At 41.1% G+C, this 18,672-nt stretch overlaps 1 protein-coding gene across 1 annotated transcript in view; it reads left to right on the top strand.

Annotated features, from left to right (window-relative positions):
• Positions 1 to 18,672, top strand: part of LOC124138153 (MAM and LDL-receptor class A domain-containing protein 2-like) — a 120,557-nt gene that overhangs the window by 42,962 nt on the left and 58,923 nt on the right. Inside the window, exons 69-97 of the mRNA XM_048386546.1 lie at positions 91 to 579; positions 1,270 to 1,419; positions 2,057 to 2,310; positions 2,777 to 3,005; positions 3,590 to 3,724; positions 3,972 to 4,102; positions 4,524 to 4,608; positions 5,039 to 5,116; positions 5,684 to 5,830; positions 6,090 to 6,250; positions 6,594 to 6,789; positions 7,039 to 7,185; positions 7,585 to 7,841; positions 8,402 to 8,492; positions 9,097 to 9,237; positions 9,475 to 9,725; positions 10,511 to 10,595; positions 10,835 to 10,915; positions 11,585 to 11,728; positions 12,310 to 12,569; positions 13,144 to 13,237; positions 13,412 to 13,558; positions 14,093 to 14,440; positions 14,887 to 15,027; positions 16,174 to 16,430; positions 16,990 to 17,074; positions 17,323 to 17,406; positions 17,758 to 17,901; positions 18,295 to 18,566. Of these exons, the coding sequence (XP_048242503.1) occupies positions 91 to 579; positions 1,270 to 1,419; positions 2,057 to 2,310; positions 2,777 to 3,005; positions 3,590 to 3,724; positions 3,972 to 4,102; positions 4,524 to 4,608; positions 5,039 to 5,116; positions 5,684 to 5,830; positions 6,090 to 6,250; positions 6,594 to 6,789; positions 7,039 to 7,185; positions 7,585 to 7,841; positions 8,402 to 8,492; positions 9,097 to 9,237; positions 9,475 to 9,725; positions 10,511 to 10,595; positions 10,835 to 10,915; positions 11,585 to 11,728; positions 12,310 to 12,569; positions 13,144 to 13,237; positions 13,412 to 13,558; positions 14,093 to 14,440; positions 14,887 to 15,027; positions 16,174 to 16,430; positions 16,990 to 17,074; positions 17,323 to 17,406; positions 17,758 to 17,901; positions 18,295 to 18,566 (5,084 nt within the window). The remainder of the gene's footprint in view (positions 1 to 90; positions 580 to 1,269; positions 1,420 to 2,056; positions 2,311 to 2,776; positions 3,006 to 3,589; positions 3,725 to 3,971; positions 4,103 to 4,523; positions 4,609 to 5,038; positions 5,117 to 5,683; positions 5,831 to 6,089; positions 6,251 to 6,593; positions 6,790 to 7,038; positions 7,186 to 7,584; positions 7,842 to 8,401; positions 8,493 to 9,096; positions 9,238 to 9,474; positions 9,726 to 10,510; positions 10,596 to 10,834; positions 10,916 to 11,584; positions 11,729 to 12,309; positions 12,570 to 13,143; positions 13,238 to 13,411; positions 13,559 to 14,092; positions 14,441 to 14,886; positions 15,028 to 16,173; positions 16,431 to 16,989; positions 17,075 to 17,322; positions 17,407 to 17,757; positions 17,902 to 18,294; positions 18,567 to 18,672) is intronic.

Genomic DNA, 18,672 nt, shown 5'->3' with positions numbered 1-18,672 from the left:
CTGGCTCGTCAAGGAGTAGACCAAGCCATGAAGCACCACCACCCCTTTACTTGTTAACATTGATGTGAATATTTACATTGTATATTGCAGCTCCATCTCCCTATGACTGTAACTTTGAGACAGGCCTATGCAGCTGGAAACAAGCAAAGGATGACCAGTTTGACTGGACTCGAAACAAAGGCGGCACATCGAGCGGGAACACAGGACCGTCCGTTGACCACACCAAAGGAACAGCCTCTGGGTACTACGTCTTCATCGAGACATCGACGCCTAGGGTTAAAAATGACAAAGCCAGATTGGTCAGTGCTGTTGTGAAGGACACAACCATCAAATGCCTCCACTTCTGGTACCATATGTACGGACCCGATGTCAACACGCTCAACGTTTATACAATGTCTTCTGGAAAGCTTGGCAGCCCTGTGTGGACCAAACATGGAACCGTTGGGAACAAGTGGATGGAGATTGATATCAACATCACGCCCAATTCCACTTACCAGATCGTTTTTGAAGGTGTCCGTGGGACAAGCTACCAAGGAGACATTGCCATCGATGATATCAGTCTTACAAATGGATTGTGCGGTTAGTGTGTTTATATATTAAGCTCCGTCGTGATTCCATCGCGTTATAAATTCCCAATGTTGCCGTAAGCTTCGCCTATTAAGAACAGGATGGTTATTGTGCGTAAGTGTATCGTCACTGATGCTATCAATCACTGATGGTTATATTTTGCCAAATACTTTGTCTGTTGTTTAACGTCGCAATCAGCAATATTTCAGCTATGTGAAGTAAAAATCGAGTCTGGACCAGACAATTCAGCGATTGACATCAGCGAGCCTGACCACTCGAACCCCTTAGTCGCCTCTGACGACAAGCATTATCACCTTTTACAAGCATGATTGCTGAAGACGAATTCTAACCTGGATCTTCACGGGGTGCAAACTAAGAAACATAGATGGAAGAATACAATTTTTAAACTTATGGTCTACCAGTAATGACTGTCATTTAAAAACAGTATGACAAACAAAATTAGAGAGCTGATCTGGGAAAATGTCATTAAATTCAAATGACACAAAAGGATGGAATGACGCAAATCACCATTGAAGGGATGGGTTTAAAACTGGCATGGTCAAAAATTAAAAGCACAGGCTAGGACGTTTGTGTCTATTTGTATTCTTTTGTTCCATGAACATTATATCATAGCATCTTCGTCGCCAGTGTAAGTGCGCATTTGTTTAAACTTTATTGTAAATAAAACATTATTTTTTTCAGGGTCCCTCCACACATGTGGATTTGAAGATCCAAATATCTGCAGTTATCAACAGGACCCACGTGACAACTTCGACTGGACACGTACTCATGGACGAACAGCCTCCTTTGACACGGGACCCTCGGACGACCACACCTATGGAACAAGCTCTGGTGCGACAAAGCTGCCACGTTATCTCGGCGTGGTCAGAGTACCTTAGGAACTCAAATACCTTTACATTTAAGAAGTGAACTGTTACATGCGATACCATGAGTTGAGTAAGGATAAGGGGACTCGACAGGGTGATTACAGGTCAGAGAAAGATCACAATCAAAGTAAACGTAAGGGGAAAGACGATAAAAGTGACAAAACCCTTTCCACAGATATGAATAAAAATAACACTTGAGCCATTCACACGTCTGTCATTAAAGTACATGTAAAGGTGAATATGGTTGGAAAGCCTTGTGTGTGATCTTCAGGTATGATTACATTGTTCAATAATACTGATTAATATGCGTTGCACATGGAGCACATCCTACAAGTAAGGGCGGTCAGGTAGCCTAAGGGTTAAAGCGTTCGCTCGTCACGCCGAAGACCTGGGTTCGATTCCCGACTTGGGTACAATGTGTGAAGCCCATTTCTGGTGTCCCCCTCCGTGATATTGCTGGAATATTGCTAAAAGCGGTGTAAAACCATACTCACTCACTCACTCACTCCTACAAATAAATACTCAAACAGTTTAGCAACACGTGCATTGTAGACTGTTAATATAAGTATGGTCAGTTCAAGTATGTTCACACTATGTTCCAGGTCACTACATGTATACCGAGGCCTCTGGCAAAAGCAAGGGACAAAACGCTAGACTTATCTCCCCTGTTCAGAAGGCCACAAACGCTGCTTGTTTGACCTTCTGGTACCATATGTGGGGCAAAGCAACTGGTACCCTTAACGTCTATGCTAAAGTCGGCGATCAGTTCGGTGGAGCAATATGGACGCGGTCAGGCAACCAAGGCAACCTCTGGTTACAAGGGCGGGCGACTGTCAAATCTCAAGGAAGCTGGGAGGTAGGAGTGACTTTATGACCATTTGGTGAATGAATATGTGTTCACGCTGCTCTTCGTAAATGATCAATGTCTTTGGGACACAGGTAGCCTTGTATTCTAAGTCAACCGTGCGTGTTGCAGAGTTGCGTCACTTAGACACACCAGGGAATAATGAACGTGGGTTTGAATCCCAAATCCCCCTTATTATATTTTTGGGATCTTTTTGGGTAGACCTAAATATGAAACCGATGAGACGGTAACACTTGTATCTTTAACAACTAGCTCAGGTGGAAAATTTGTTGAAAAGATTTTGATGTGTGTAGCTTCAGGCTTTCCTCCCAAATTTGGCTGATACGCCTTGATTAAACTGAAATACTGTCCAAAGTGGCGTTAAATCAAACTCACTCTTTCATTCACTTACTGACTCACTCAAAACAAAGAGACTGTGTTGTAGGCATTCCTACAGTTGACTCTCTGCTTTCTTTAGGCTGTGTTTGAGGCTGTCATGGGCAGCGACTACACTGGTGACATCGGTCTTGATGATGTCCTCATCTTAGACGGAGCCTGTGGAGCCCCAGGAAACTGTAACTTTGAGAAGGGCAAGTGTATGTGGAAGAACATTGGAGGAGATGACTTTGACTGGATCTCTGGATCAGGAAGAACTTCAAGTGCTTACACGGGACCAGTCTCTGACCATACCACCGGCGGTGCCACAGGTGCGTCTGCTAGAATTTTGGGTGAACATGTACAAAGCGAGACAATCTGCAGTGTATTGTATGAACATGCATTAAAACTCCGAGGCACATGTCTGGTAGTTTTAAACTTATTTTGACTTGTGTTGATATATTAGATGACCCGAAGGTAAGATGCTGTGTCATCATCTAAAATAATTACTTCAAATAATTGAGGGTGTAAACAGTAATAACCAGTGTCTTTTTGCTAACCAGATTGTGAGGCAGATATTGAAGATGTCATTTGATTGGGATGTCACGATAACCTATGATGAAACATTGGTGTCCAATGCATTGTGATGCAATTACATTGTAGCGATATCTCCAAGGTGATGGAGACACACATACACATACACACACACACACACACACACACACACACACACACAAGCGCGCATGTGCATGCACGTCGCTACATATGTGCAGTTGTCTCGGAAGCAACGTTAAACCCCATTTCACCTCACCTCTGGCAAAGCATTGTCAATAAAGTTCGTTAATTAGTAAATCACATACTGTAAATAGGATGGGAACTTGGAGACATAGGTAAATTACCTTACCTTGTATTGCAGGAACATACATGTTTATCGAGACATCTGCTCCTCGGGTACCAGGCGACAGGGCGTGGTTTCAGAGTCCTCTCCTGCCTCCCTTCACCACCACCCAATGCATGAGCTTCTGGTACAACATGTATGGACACTCGATTGGTAAGATAATTACAGCAGGGAGGAGATATGTTCATTAACATTCACTTACACTATATGGTATTATTGAAACAGACCACGGGATGACGCAAGGTAACTGTTTGGTAGGAATGCAGTATGTGAACAAGTGTATTGTATCATATATTATGTAATCACTAAATAACTGTGAAAAATGTTTGTTTTTTGAACGAAAGCTGGTTGGTTAACAGTGGACAGTGTTATCTATGTCTTCAAATGTTTCTGTACACAGGACTTCTGAACGTGTATATTGACAACCAGGCCAACACCACTCACACCTGGGTGTGGGGGCAGAGTGGAAATAAGGGTCAGGCTTGGCTTCAGGGACGGATGCCACTGTCTGTTCAAAAAACTAGCTTCATGGTAAGACCAACGATGTCCCCTTGGTATTCTGACATACGCCCCAAACTATTAAAGGACTAGTTTCAGGATAAGATCAACAATGTCAGTGGAAGTTTAACGTTGAGGAGTCCAGTTTAATCAGCAACTGACAGTTTATTTAGAGTAAAAAACGTGGATAAATCCCTCCGATCTATTTTTGTTGTTTTAAAGATTTGTATTTATATTTAACATGACTATTTTCTGATGGGCACAATGATTAAAAATAGATACACGGGGACATATCATTTTATATTTCAAGGATGTGTGAGGGGGGTTGAAAAACATAATTTGTGCCAGGAATAACAGGTTTTATGTCAATAAATGAAAGTGATATCTGGATGTTCTTAAAAATATTAGTTAAATACTGATTGCTCTTGTCCTAACTCATAGCCATTCATTGCAGATACGGTTTGAAGGCGTGCGAGGCTCTGACTACTACGGAGATATAGCCATAGATGACATTACATTCACCACCTCAGCTTGTGGATGTGAGTTTTAATTACAGGTTAAAATACATCTGAAAACTGGGATCCCATTCAATAGGCTTATGTCAATACACTAACCACCAGCATACAGGAACGAAGTCACACCGGTAGGACAAGACATACTTACACTGACCGTGAACACCTGGTGTCATCACTAATTTTCAGTGTCTGTTTGTTTATTTGTTGTTTAACGCCACACTCAACAAGATCTTCACGGGTCCTAATTGTCAGTGATCAACTCACATAATTTGCACTACTATTTAACCTTTTACACCCACCAGAGTTTGTTTCTCTGACTATTCTCTGGCATTAATGTTATATTTTGTGGATATTATTCTCCTTGATCCAAATAAATGCCTCCTGCAATCATGACATGGATGATGGTGATTGGATCAACAACTGTTTGAAGTCATAGATCATTCTTATATTGCAGATATACCTTCATCGGCAGACCCGTCAAAGATTGCATCGACCACTGTTCACTTGACAAGCCCAACACCCAGCACATTTGGTAAGGAATGATCAGAGCCATAGGTGTTTGTCATAACTGGTAATATTTTTTTATTAATTTTTAACTGACTCCGGAAGTTGTTCTCTCAAGTGTTCCTTTTTATCCCAAAATGTACAGTCAAGAGTCCTCTATCACTGCAAAATAGTTGAGCTCCATGAAAAGCATATCCGTGTATATACTGAATAGTTCACATAAACGGCACTTTCATCTTTCCACTCAAGCCAACGGCTCAGTCGTCTGTATAAATGTGAAAGAACTTGCAATTCAAGCAGTATTAGTGTCAAAAATGATATTGTTTGGAATGTGATTGTACTACACATGATCTAAGGACAAAATTCCATCAGAATCTTTAACTGCGCACCAAAAGTAGAGTTAATGTATTTTAACCCAAACTCTTTCAACTTGAAATATAATCTAAAGCTGTCACTTCAAAGTAACTTAAGTTACATCATACCGTAATTTGCGTTCTAATGCTCCTCCCTCATATCCAGGAATAATGTTGTAGATGCAGTTGTTGGTGTTCAATCAGAATACATGTTGCGCTACAACACCAATTTAACATTGCAGTTTCACAGTCCAAGTATGACTGTGACTTTGAGACTAACCTGTGCTCATGGACCCAAGCCAAAGATGATCAGTTTGACTGGACGAGAACACAGGGTCCAACCGGCAGCAGCAGTACCGGTCCAACTGTCGACCACACCAAAGGGACGAGTAAGTGAAGTGATGATAATAAGTGAATGAAAGAATAAGTAGGTAACTTCTACGCCGTCTTCAGTAATATATTACATGCAGTTGAGTTAAAAAATGGGCTTCACAAACCGTACTCAGACCCGGCGTTTCAACATGGTGATTGAATGCGTTGTTCTTTAGGCTACTTCTTCTCAACAGATTACTCATGCAAATATATAAGAAGGAGAAGGATGATGATGATGATGGTGATGGGTGATGAATCAATAATATTTGATTATAGGAAATGGCTGGTACATGTACATTGAAACATCAGCGCCTCGTATCGAGAATGACACAGCACGGCTCGTCTCTGCCCAGCTGACAACCAATCAGGCCTACTGTCTCCAGTTCTGGCACCACATGTACGGGCCGAACATCAACAGACTTACTGTCTACCTACGGGTTGGTACTTCAATCTATCATCCAAAAGTACTCTCATTGCAAGTTACTTTTGAAATGAATATTCTTCTCTAATCTGTGAGATTAAAAGTAAGAAGGCTCCTAAATAAAGGCAATTATTTTCAATGATATTACTTCTTTGTTAATATTGTAGCACTAACTTATGTTATGTTTATTAGTATTCTGTCTGTAGATGTTTCTCGTGGGCGGTTGAGATATGCTTTTGTTTGGGTGATACTTTTTTACCATAATTAAATGTTTGGAAGAAAGTTACCACTTTGGTGACCATCATGCAAAGGGCTTCAATGATCTTCTTTTTGAGCATGTTTACTGTATTTCATCTCAGCATGGATCAACCCTTGGTAATCCGATATGGTCCAAAATGAAGTCCCAAGGCAACAAATGGATCTTTGGACAAATACAGATTGCAAAACAAACATCATCAGTCAACATCGTGTTCGAGGGAATCCGAGGCCCCAGCTATGCCGGTGATATTGGCCTAGATGACATCAAGGTCATCGCGGGCACGTGTCCCTCTAAAGGTTAGACCACGATTTAGACACTGTTGCTGCCGTTGACAAGGCTCGAGTTGAAGAGATGTCCAATCTGTTTAATGATCCAGGCTCATATGACACCTGACCATCACAAGCTTAAGACAGCATGTCAAGAATCATGCAGTAAATCATTGCAGGTAGTCTTCAATATACCAGTGTCATGTCCATGTAACGAATTCATAGGTTCCTGTCTTTGCCATTTCCCACGTCACCTACGATTCTTGTGCTCACTTTCAGACGGACTCAGCTGCACATTTGAGCCTGCAGACCTGTGTGGATGGACACAGGACAAAACGGACACCTTTGATTGGTCACAGCAAGGTGGAAGGACAGGATCATTTGGCACAGGTCCAAGCAGTGATCATACACTCGGAACGATTACTGGTAAAACATAATGAAATACAGATCTACTTTTTGTTTCTTTGTTGTTTAACCCCTCACTTTGAAATCTTCCAATTACATGACGGCGGTATGTAAATATTTTGATATCTACTGACATGTTTAGAATGACAGCATTCATGACTCTCCAAGGGAATATTGATGATCAATGTAATAAATCTATTTTTGGAAAATCTCCAGTATGCAAAAAAAGGTATTTTTCCTTAACTTGAAAATATGGAATTTTGCTTGTCAGAACGACTTCACTGGCATGGTACAGTTTGAATTATTGATGTTACACTGTGAAAAATATAAGAACTGATAAGAGGCAAATTTGAGGAGCTGTGGAGTACAAAACAAAAGTCTATACATCAATACAGGAGTTTGTTCCGTTTTCTTTTCTAGGCAAGTACATGTACATTGAGACGAGTGCTCCACAGAAACAAGGCGACTATGCACGCCTTATTAGCCCGACGGTCAACACACTGGCACCCCAGTGCATGTCATTCTACTACAACATGTATGGTAAGAACATAGGCATGCTCCAAATCTACATCAAGACTACAGGCAACCTGACGTCCCCAATCTGGTACAAGACACTGAACCAGGGCAACTCGTGGATCCCGGGACAAGTCACAATAAGTGGTCAACAACCCTACCAGGTGAGCAGTCTGAGCTAATCGCTGTTTCAATGTGTAGTGAAACCATTTTAACCGGACCCCGTTGATACCGGCGTCAGTAAAATTGTCCCGAATAACACATGTTGGTTTAACGAATGATGGCATTGAGTGTTGTACATATATGTAGAAGTTACCCACAGAAAGTGGTGGTTTCCCCAATAATGGGTGCCAGACTAATGAGGTTACACTGAAACATATACAACAGAGATTGCCATGTTATTAACGGGTAAGCCTGTATTGAGTATAGTAGCGACAATCCGTATGAGGCGATTACGAAAAATGGAATCCAAATTTTTCCTCTGAATGATAACGTATGACAAGAATTTTGAAATACGACAGAAAAAGCGAGAGGATGGTGAAGCCAATCAATTGTTTTCAAAGTAAGATTCAATTCCAGTTTCAACTGTTTCTTTCCTTTGTCATCGTATTTAAACTTAAAAATATTGATTTGTTGGTCCTTTCATATCTATACACATTTTTTGCAAAATGTAATGTGTCTTACATGGATAACCATTGCAGTTTTTTTTATCATAATTTTACAGGTTGTGTTTCAAGGCGTCGTTGGAAATGGCTATGAAGGAGACATTGCAATCGACGACGTCAGTGTAGCAGTGGGCGCTTGCCAGATGCCAGGTAAGGGTATTGTAAAGTTGACATGGCAATGTTCACAAAATAGGTGTTGGGCCAACTGTCTGTCACAAAACTCTTCAGGAAATGGACATTTATACCACAGTTAGCACGTTGTTTATAAACGTGGACATGCAGACAACGTTTCTTCAATTCCTTGATACACACACCAAAAGTAGAATACTCTATGAAAATATAAAAACGCATGTTGACCATTGGTTCACCCATTCCATGGACAGAGGAGATACCTTTTGCGTGAAATTCATTATATAAATAGTGTTGTCTTTCATCGGACAAATATCAATAGTAATCATCACCATAAACAATCGTTCACACGACACGATTTAAATGCCAGGACAATGTTGACAAATTCATGCCATGAGTTGTGTTGAATGAGACACAAAAAAAGCCTGATTCGCCGTGATCACGATTCTTGGTTTGTCTCCAGGCTTCTCCAAAGTGGCAAACGTCTGAGAACAGACTTTTATCCTTTGTTGTCCACACTTTTGACCATCTGCTGTTGAAACTCGAAAACACAATATTTATATAGGGTTCTGAGATCGTGTCTATTTGGTTGTTTGGAGATTCCAGCTTTTTCTCATGTCAAAAGGGAACTGTGACTTTGAACGTGGGCTCTGTACCTGGCGAAATCTTCATGGTGTAGACAAATTTGACTGGATCATCGGTATTGGGTCAACATCAAGTCAATACACTGGACCAAGCTTTGACCACACCGTAGGAACATCTGCAGGTACATATTCATGTCATGGTTTTCTCTATATGCACGTGTTAACGTATGTCATCATCACAGCTATTTCACATACAGGCACGTGTAAGGGATACCAGGAGATTGGTGCTGTATTGCTCCACTTCTCATGATGACCTCTTCCCTGTTCTTTATCCTCTCCCACCACACCTGTTTTCTTCAAAGTCTAGCCTACATTTCTCGCCTCACCCACTCACTATAAATCTTCGGTCCATGTTACAGGGCATTACGCCTTCATCGAGTCGTCAGGCCGGACTGCGGGCGACTCTGCAATGCTGATGGGCCGCCTGTTCAAGCCAACGAATGGGATGTGTATGAGTTTTTGGTTCCACATGTACGGTGCCGACTCTGGCACACTGAACGTCAACCTCAAGGGCCCCAACACCACGACAACTATCTGGACACTGTCAGGTGACAGAGGCGATGTCTGGACACAGGGTCGGGTCAAGATCTTTAACAAGAACCCCTTTAATGTAAGTCCCGCGATTATAGCTGAAGAAACAGTAAACCAGACTTCACCAATGTGGCTTGATTGTATCATTGTACTTCAGTTGTACCAGTATGTTCCTATTGTTTATGTCGACCTTTCTCCACGGCACATCATTTTGGTATCATTGTACATGTACACACGTCTTCAATATTGACTGTATAATTTCGTGTGCGATATCAAGGACAGAACTCTTTGTCAGCAACAGATTTCTGTCTGATCCGGATTGCTGTCTAAACCAAACATACACCCAAATCCAGTGCAAATCTTGAGAAGACAGATTCCACTGTATTTAATATTTATTCACGGTTGCAAAATGCTTCAAAACGGTGGGATCAATGCAGTCCAAATGACTTGCCAGCCTTATTGAGTCTGGTTATACAACAGCTGCTTTCTTACCAGGAAACGCAAAGCTAGACTGCTCTGACAACCAATGGATTATTCCGTAGAATATTTGCAGTTGCTTCTCGTAACATTGCTCCAAAATGAGACAAAAATTATTTTGTGACTTATAAACTGAGAATGTGTCACGGCCTTGACATTGTTACACCTCAGTCGTAATTCCTACCCGGAAACTCTAATCAATGTCAAAGGTGGAGTAGTAGATATTCCATTTATGGCTTTAGATATAGTCAAACTTGTATTTGGTAATCGAAATTATATTTTGTACTTCAAACAAAAGAATATTGCAAATGTATGTTTACCACATGTAAAACTTAAAACAACATCTTATATAACTACTTAACTGTACTGTATTTTGCTAAACACCAGATGATATTCCAAGCAATAAGAGGAAAAGGATACAAGAGCGATATCGCCATTGATGATGTCGTATTCACAGATGCCTCTTGTCAAAGTAAGTGTCTCTTGATCAGTAATGATAATTCACCCATAAGAGGGTCCAAATTCGTTCCTTTTATTAGTTACGTCCTTGTGATAAGTTAATCAATATTACTTAGAAGGAAACGAGGTTCTGATCAATTTTCAGCCTTAAAGTAAAATCCATGAAACAGTCTGCATTTACTTCGAATATTGAAAATGTAGGATTTAGAGTATTGATCTCTTTGACGAATACAAGCAAATAATATTTTTCAGTCCTTCCATTCGAAGCCAACCCTGCCGGTCCTACACTGTCTCCGATACCAACGTCGTCATCAGCACCGTCCACTACGCCGGGTGAGCAAAGTTAACACCTAGACGTGAATAACGTGTCGTTTCCTTCATAACATTGTGTAGGCTATTGTTTGATTATGTTGTCTGCCTGCTCCATGTTCACTAAGCCACTGAAGTGGTTGTATCTCAGCAATATGCCATTGACGCGTGGTTGTTGCGTTGACATTCACGGAAAACATTTTTCGATTTCGAAAAGGACACAGTTATGACTTTAGACCTCAGTAAAACTCACACTTGGCTATATTTTCGGTAAAGGTAACATCTGTTTTGTATTAGATCTTTGTTTATCAAAGAACGCAAAGCTGGACGTCCTAATAGTTTGTGTATTCGCCATTCATGTTGGAGATCAATGTTTGACGCCCAGCATGTTTGTAATTCGAAAAATCTAGTCTTAATATTTCCATTTGGGCACAGTGACACGTCCTTATAAACGATCTATGGATAACATTATTTTGTTTCAAAAACGACTTTGTGTGTATTGTTTTATTAATGACTTTGAGCATATAGGATAACAACACTGGCTTCCAAACTACGATGTAGGTTACAATGACAAAATGTGAAAAGAAATGGGTGAACATAATAGGACATCTGTAATTGTATTGTGTCACATTATTATTAATGTATCATAAACCATCACAAAAAGTTATTCGATGATGTCATACTGCCTTACAGTTCCATCCCCTTATGACTGTAACTTTGAGACGGGCTACTGCAAGTGGACACAGGCCAAGGATGACCAGTTTAACTGGACCCGAGCTCGTGGCCCTACCGTCACTCAGGGGACTGGGCCCTCTAGTGACCACACTACAGGAAATGGTACCGTGATTTTCTGGGAGTTGTTTCACAATAAATAATGATATTCTTTCTCAATTATTATATATATATCATAAAATGGAATATGTATTTATTTCTGTCCTTGTGTAACTAACTAGTCAAATAACTAACTAACAAGTCCTATGGCCTTGTGAAGACACAGTGGCGGAGAGATTGAGCACGAATTCTGCAGGACACATTGGGAGAGAGGCCTTTTTGTCCAAACGTTTGTTATGAAACTAAAAGTATGTTAGATGTGCAAGAATGTACAAAATTACCATCACAGCGTTATTTCTACTGGCGCTGTTATCAGTATAATACAAATCTAAAAAATTTCAATGAATGATTTTTAATTAGATCTTACTAAATGGTAAATATGTAATTATATTTTGAGAATTTGGACCTTTTGGACCCATTTACCTGGGACCGTACTTCCTCTCATCATAGAAAGATAAATCCCTCAATGTAAGTGCACTTCAGATCTGGTGTACAAACATGCATGTTTTGTTACATGGAAAAGCAAAACAATAACATATTTATAAATACTGACAGTGCCTTGTTGATAAATATGTTTGTTATTCTAGGAAACGGATATTACATCTTCATCGAGACTTCATATCCGCGAAAGCCAAACGACACAGCCCGTCTGTTGTCCCCAAGTCTGTCAAGCACATCTGGCTCATGTCTGCGCCTGTGGTACCACATGTACGGCCCTCACATCAACAGACTCAGCGTCTACACCGTCGTCGCCACCAAAAGAACGCAGATATGGACCAGAGCAGGAACTCAGGGCAACAGTTGGAAGCAGGCTGTCATTGACATTACAAGTCCACAGACATTCCAGGTACGACGATGATGATGATGGTGGTGGTGGTGGTGGTGATGGTTGTGATGACGATGATGATGATGATGATGATGATGACGATGATGATGATGATGATTGTGGTAGTGGTGGTGGTGGTGGTGGTGGTGGTGTTGGGTCAGGCAAACCAATTGTTGGTAGTGTTCGGACTATGTACAAATTCAGGGTACAATGAAATACATCCAGGTCAGACATTGCAACCACCAGATCCTCATTGTAGTTCTTATGCTCTTACGACCAACATGTTGTGCTAGTGCTTCCTTTCCGACATGCTTTATGTCCCGCTGGATAATCAAGACAATGATTGTTGTTATCTTTTGGAGGTAACAAAAACGATGACAGTGACGACTACAAAAATAGTCATGATTCTGGTGTGACGACAAGGATGACGTTTGTAACTGTAGAAAACACTTTTATCCGAACCATGCAATCCAATAGCACTTATTGCTGCTTCACGAAGCATGTCCTTGATGTCCCTGTGAGCAGTACCACGTCGCCCTGCACTGGGATGCATCACACCCACCTGCCAAAGCCTCATTTTCACACTTTATTACAGATTGCCGTTGAAGGGATGCGTGGTCTAAGTTTCCAAGGCGACATAGCTGTTGATGACATTAACTTCTCCAACCACCCATGTCCTTCATCAACAAGTAAGATAAGAGTTCATGATAAATACTTGTTCGTGTACCAAACCCCTTTCAGAAGCCAAATAACGTATTTCCTGTGCAGATGAACATTTTGTAAGGTGTTGCTTGTCCAACCATTAATGGAGACACTAATATTTTGAAAACATAACTATCTTTTACGTTTCAATAATATTTCAGTTGCCGACTGTGATTTCGAGGACATCCACCTGTGTGGCTTTCATCAGACCAGGACAGGCGACAAGTTTGATTGGACTTGGACAACACAGAGGACCTCTAGCGTCAATACTGGACCCAACGCTGATCACACATACGGAACCAACAGAGGTGACTATGAGTATTTTATGTAAACTGTTACATCCCCAAATATGGATCATCCGTTCTTTTCAGTCATCCCAGTTCACTCTTCGGAGCTCTTTAGTTGTGCCAGAATCCGATAGTCATGGGTACGAATCAAAGATTCGCCGTGATCATGATGCATGATTTGTCTTCATGCTTTGCGGCCGAGTGGCAAACGTCTGAAAACAGATTTACAATTTTAATCCTTTGCTGTCCATACTGTTCACCATCTGTTGTTGAAACACAAAAACAACATATTTATATGGGTTTCTTAGATTGTGTCTATTTGGTTGGTTAGATTGGAGATTCCAGTTTTTTTCAGCTTTCTAATTGTATTTGTTTGTGTAAATTTAATCAGTTTTCTAATCATCGTAATATTTTCTTGATCATTTCTAAGTAATGTTACGATGATTATATTTATCAATTTTTCTTCTTCTGTTCATATTGTGTTTGTTTAATATCACATTTTAGGAATGATGTGTTTGTGAGATTTCTAATTATGATCATATCATGCTTCCACAGGTCATTATCTGTACACGGAGGCCAGCTCTCCACGTCGGAGGGGTGACAACGCCTTACTAATAAGTCCAATCTACCCGCCGAGCTCCGGCGAGTGTCTTCAGTTCTATTATCACATGTACGGTTCAACAATGGGCTCAATGAATGTGTACAGACAGCCGGCTTCTGGTCCAAGGGTAAAGATCTGGAGCAAATCTGGTAACCAAGGCAACACGTGGCAGATCTCCCAAGTATCCCTGACAAGCACCACCAATTTTACCATAATATTTGAAGGCATCATTGGCAGTAGCTACTACAGCGACATGGCCATCGACGACGTCAGTATCAAAAACGGTCGCTGCGCCCTACCAGGTGCGTGGACGATCAATGATAGTATCGTTGTGTTACAATATTAATATAAAAAGGGTAAATTGAAAAATTGACTTTATTTATTGTAAAACTAACACCAAACGAGTCGTGGTGAATGTGTAACTGGGAAAGCTGCTGAACCGATTTTTGATTAATTCCATTTACAAATGGGTAGATAACTCTGGGTGGGGGAAAACGGGGGATGGTGTGTGAGAATAACACAGGATCGTTTGATGGCATTTATAGCTAGATATAACCATTGCTTTGGCAACAATGTTGCTTTAATTGAAGACACATCGATGTGGCATTAGTGGCGTGGGTCCTCATCACGCTTGTTCGAATTACTCGAGCAAATTAAAGTCAGATGAGTTTGAGTGAAATGTGAAGCATGTGCGGTATGTTGATTATCAAAAGGGGCGGTGCTAGTGTTTTATGATATGTCATTACAGGAAACTGCGACTTTGACAACGGCTGGTGTACATGGATAAACGTAAAATCTGGAGACAAATTTGACTGGCTGCTTTTGAAAGGTCACACAACAAGTTCATATACGGGACCAAGCTTCGATCACACAACGCAAAGTGCCAATGGTAACATAATTGAAAATATTCACAATACCATATCTTTTTCATATTCATTCACACATGCTATAAAATGCAACAGTGTCACGTTGCAATAATAATAGTAATGATAATAATAATAAAGATTTGTTTTGTGCACTTTTGCACATATTAATTGTCTGATGATCCTCTTGTGAAGCATGACAAGACTCATGATGAATGTTGATGGTTCTGTACTGCTAGACAGTACAGTAATGAGTGTCATCCAAGCGAAGTGCCCAGGCTTAGTTTTTCAAGGAGAGACTTTCTGAACGATAGACTGCATCAAGTTTATGTGCAGTGTGTTGAGAAGATCAGCAATCCTGCAGATTCCTTCGCTTGGATGAGGTCGTCTGGCCTGAAAAGTGAAACTGAAGGCTTTCTGTTCGCTGCTCAGGACCAGCCATTTACCACTCGAAACCGTCATTATGTGATTTTGCATCAAAATCAAAATATGAAATGTAGATCATGTAATGAATTTAATGAGACTGTCCAATACAGTGCCCAGCTTTGGCACAAACACAGTATCTGAAACGACATGATGGTGTAGCTCGATCATTTTATTACCCTCTTCGCCATGCTTGTGGTTTTGACACAGAGGTCCCACCCATGGTACGACCCGGAATATGTAGAGGGCGTCATGGAAAATTATAGATACAAAGTTCTTTGGAGTAGGCCCATTTACAGCCTTAGACGTATCAAGGCCAACAAACCTGATCTTGTCCTTTTTGATAAATCCAATGAAATCGTTTATATTATTCAATTTTCTTGCAACCCAAGTACCAAGTTGTCCGACTCCCCGTTGTTCTCGGTGCATTAGGTTTGGTACCTCCAAAACTGTTGACTGACATTGGGAGAGTACGCGGGTTTGCTACCAGGGATACAGCCCTTCTGACAATCTGGGTAATGCAGAAGGCTGCAGTGTTGGTGAGTCAACGTGGGTTTGAGTAGGCAGCACTGTCTGAGGTGCGTGTAGAGAGAAGTCCCATTCGCTGTCTGAGCTGCATGTAGAGGGGCAAGGGCCCTGAGCTGATGATGAGCCTAAGTTTGACAAAAGACACTCATTACAGCTGGACAGGAAATGGAATCCAGTGGAAGAGAATAGTCGCTCTTTAAGATTGTTCTTGGTGTTTGTAGGTCAGTACGCCTATATCGAATCATCCAGCCCCCGTCGTCCAGGTGATAATGCGCTCCTTGAGAGTCAGGTCTTCCCTTCCACTGCTCTCCGGTGCTTCAAGTTCTGGTACCACATGCTAGGCAGTGGAATTGGGACCCTCAATGTGTACAAAGTGTCAGGGAACAACAAGGTCTTGATGTGGTCACTCAGCGGAAACCAAAAAGATTTCTGGCACTTCGGGCAGTTTGGAATCAAAAGCCCAACTGGCACATACAAGGTACAAATAAAACTATCGGTAAACGTGAGTGAATGAGTTGGATTTCGTCCGCTTTGAGCAACATTTGGGTCACCAGAGAGGAAAGACGTTTAATCTTTTGAATCACATACAGATTAGTTACTGACGTTGCAAACGTCTAATCTTTGGAAGCACATGGGAAAACTTTACTGACAACATCAACGCTTAATCTTAGGAAACACTTACGAGTAAGTTACGCATGTCGTAGATGTTTAATCTTTGGAAACACAAGCAAACAAGATATGCATGTCGTAGAGTTTAACCTATGAAAACACATGTGAACAAGTTACACTTTAATCTTCGGAAAAAACATACAAACAAGTTTTGCACATTGTCGACGTTTTATCTTTGGAAACACATACAAATAATTTTCGCAAATCGTAGACGTTTAATCTTCGGAAAAACAAATGAACAAGTTACCCACGTCAGACGTTTAACATATTCTGCTCTGGTTTACTGTAACAATGAGATATGAATACCTTGTGAAGCCTTGATTTTCTTAATCACCAAAGGTCACATGTTACCCTTTATTGCATTTTAGATTCAACTCGAGGGCATTGTTGGGAGCAGCTACACAGGCGACATTGCTGTCGACGACGTCAGCTTCACTAACGACAACTGTGCCAGTAAGCATGCTGTGTCACCTTGAGAACTTTGGAAATGATGCTTATTCTGTATATTCCGATGACGCTTTGCCGTATTCATTGCATTGATGTTAAAATCAATATGATGTTGATTATTGATTATTATCATTTAAATGATCATGGTGAAATTACGAAAAGAAAGTACCGGAGTTTATATGGTGAGTAATAAATATAATATTGTTATATTTGTTGACCTGCCCATGATGATAATGTTAACTTTGCTGTTGCAGTTCAACCAACTACAGCCAACCCCAGCTTGCAGTCGACAACGTCCACAGTGCCACCTAGTCCAACATCACATTTCTCAACACCCAGTAAGTTAAAGTCTAAGTCTAAGCAACTAGCTGTGTTCTATATTCCGAGTTGCGTCCCTCAGCTAACATGGTCCGTTGTTTCCAGGGTTAGGATCACTCCATAAACACGTACTCAGGCATAGTCTCTCACAAACGGCAACAACTCTACAATTTGAGATTTACATGAGATTTGTAATCGGCTCTAAACCAAACGGAATCACCATTTGTCGAAAACATGTTGAATGGTACATGAGAGTGTCAGAAAGCATATCAAAGGCACAAAGTCTGTCATTAATCCCATTTGTTGCAAGTTAAATGTACCAGAATAGGTGAAACTGAGATACATGTACCTTGTATTACGTTTTGTTGCAGCACCCACTCAATACGACTGCAACTTTGAATCTGGCACATGTATGTGGACTCAGTCCATGACTGACGACTTCAACTGGACCAGGTCCCAAGGTCCCACAGGGTCACTGGAAACTGGACCCACTAACGATCACACCAAAGGCACTGGTAGGTCCCTGTCCTTTCCACTTAGACTTGTTTGGAGTCTTGTCCGATCATCAACAAACATGGAGTGTTTACAGCTTATGTGGAGATTCCCAGGGAGGCCAAGTCGTTTAAAGAAACTACATTCATTAAGTGTTTTCTGTCTCAGCATTCAATCCATGTACATTCGAGTCCCAAATTCGGGCTCATTATGATCCTTGGTTTGTCAGCACCAGAAGGATTTACATTGTTTCTTAACAACTTTTCACCAAACTCGCTCTATCACTCTTATATGCTGTTGCCACACATGTAGAAAATACAATAACCGGTATGTCTGCCATACCAGTAGAGGCAAATAACATTCCTAAACCTTCCAAACTTACAAAGAATAAAAACTGAGAATATTTTCTGATTCAGGACAAGGATGGTACATGTTCATCGAAACATCAAGTCCAAGGAAGCCAAACGACACTGCCCTTCTTGTCAGTCCGGTGATCCAGGCCGGGCCTACCAGATGCATCAGTTTCTGGTTCAGTATGTATGGCCCGGATGTTAATACGCTCAATGTTTATATGAAACCATCCACGGGAGGTTCAGGGAAGGGAACGCTCATCTGGACTCGGTACGGAACTCAGGGCAATCAGTGGAACCATGCTGATGTCACCGTCATACCCAGTGGAAACTACCAGGTAATCCTCTGTGTATTTTGATGAGAAGCAATGTCTTGCAGTAAACACAAGCGCCTTACGAGGGATGAAAGAGTTCGTCCAGGACGGTAACAAGTTACCTACCTAC

Source organism: Haliotis rufescens, unplaced genomic scaffold, assembly GCF_023055435.1.
Source record: "Haliotis rufescens isolate VD_foot unplaced genomic scaffold, xgHalRufe1.0.p SCAF_6, whole genome shotgun sequence".
NCBI classification, from domain to species: Eukaryota; Metazoa; Mollusca; class Gastropoda; order Lepetellida; family Haliotidae; genus Haliotis; species Haliotis rufescens.
This window is presented reverse-complemented; position numbering and strand designations above follow the sequence as displayed.